Source organism: Aptenodytes forsteri, unplaced genomic scaffold, assembly GCF_000699145.1.
Source record: "Aptenodytes forsteri isolate BGI_AS27 unplaced genomic scaffold, ASM69914v1 Scaffold418, whole genome shotgun sequence".
Taxonomy (NCBI): Eukaryota; Metazoa; Chordata; class Aves; order Sphenisciformes; family Spheniscidae; genus Aptenodytes; species Aptenodytes forsteri.
The window spans coordinates 337,502-339,155 of record NW_008795245.1 but is presented as its reverse complement, the minus strand read 5'-3'; the positions used below and the strand labels follow the sequence as shown (position 1 = coordinate 339,155).

The window sequence follows — 1,654 nt, the reverse complement described above, 5'->3', positions numbered from 1 at the left end:
CGCTACAACCTCCTGTCAGGTGGTTGTAGAGAGCGATGAGGTCTCCCCTCAGCCTCCTTTTCTCCAGGCTAAACAGTCCCAGTTCCCTCAGCCGCTCCTCATAAGACCTGTGCTCTAGACCCTTACTCATGTCCTAAATGATTACTATAAATAGGTCTTTTAACTTCAGGAAGTTAATCTCAGAGTAAGAACAGTGAAAACAGCTGAGGAGACTGCTAGATTTGATCGAAATAAAACAGCAGAATAAAAAAGATCTTAATGCAGATGGAAGAGACATGAACCACCAGGACTAGCACTTTCACTTCTGCTTTCATTAAAGTGGTGTATGCGAGATGACTGTATTCAAAATCCAGAAGGCATTTTGCAGTGATGTATATTGGCTAAAAAAAATGGCTAAAAATAGCTAAATCAGTAATTTGGATAACTGACACTTCAGTGTTAAGCCACTGTCTTGCAAGTTCTGAAGGGAAAAGGGAGTTTGGAATTAGTTTCTGCATAAAATGAAGTGTTTTAATATTTGTGCACATCTCAGATACACATTACTTTGTTACGTATTGTTCCAGGACAGCCAAATGAAATGTATTCTCTTTGTGAACAAAAAGAGAAGCGATCTATTTGGTGTTAGATAAAACAATAGGTGTTTCATTTGATAATGAGTTGTTACATTTCTCCTGGCTTCCTTTTTTTTTTTTTTTTTTTGCGGCAGCATGTTGTATTCATCGTCAAATTCTTTGTAGCATGGATGATTCCTGATGTCCCGGCAGATGTGAAAGCCAAAATAAAACGTGAAAAGTATTTAACGCAGAAGATCCTACATGAGTATGAACTTGAAAAACTGAAGGAGAGACTGTGTCAAGGTGATAAACGAGCCACGGAAAAGGAGTTCATCGCCACAGAAGGGAGAATGGAGTTATCCAGAGCAATGTAGTTGAAAAAACAACTGTTTGGGGTTTAGCTCATTTTAGCTTTTTTTTATCTGTGATTTGCTCAGTATGCATCATCTTGAAAGCTCTAGGGCAGTTTCAACCCTTTGCTTTCACTCCAAAGATTTTAGACTTTTCTTTAAAAGTCTTACTGAGCATTCTAGGTTTAGTAAAGCTACTTAACTGTATGACTTCAGCACTGTTTCCTATTTACCCATCACTTTGAGTAATAAGTGTAATCCTGTAATCCTAGAATTTGGATTCCCGGTATAGGGAATGTTACCCTCAAAGGGCTCACAGGATGTAAGGTCATTACCACCAAGCCCTCCCCCTGTTGCTAAATGCAAAGTTCCAGGCTGCATCCCAGCTGAATGAAAAGGATTTCATAGAGGACTCCCGCTGTGGAAAATGCTGAGAATTATTATTTTTATGACATGATCATTTAAATAGGAGAATGCTCCTGATACAAGGGTTAGGGTTTGGGGCTTTTTTTGTATCCACTATGTCTTATGAAACGTTTGGTTGCAGCTTTGAACTTCTATACACTTTTTAGAAGGAATGGATTTTTAAAGCTATATTGGCTTAATTCCACTTGGAATTATTTATAGGCACAGAATTCAGTTAATACATACTAATGAAGGAAAAAAACCCCATAACTTATTTTCGTAAAGATACCATCTGCCAAAGAGTTTGCTCTTTAATGGCAAATATTGTGGAATCATCTAATGACA

At 37.8% G+C, this 1,654-nt stretch overlaps 1 protein-coding gene across 1 annotated transcript in view; it reads left to right on the top strand.

The window, feature by feature from the left end:
* The window catches only part of ANO5 (anoctamin 5), a 58,014-nt gene extending 56,977 nt beyond the window's left edge, over window positions 1-1,037 (top strand). The window contains exon 23 of the mRNA XM_009278773.2: window positions 707-1,037. Within this exon, the coding sequence (XP_009277048.1) occupies window positions 707-928 (222 nt within the window). The 3' untranslated portion in view covers window positions 929-1,037. The remainder of the gene's footprint in view (window positions 1-706) is intronic.
* Window positions 1,038-1,654: the final 617 nt, after the last annotated feature.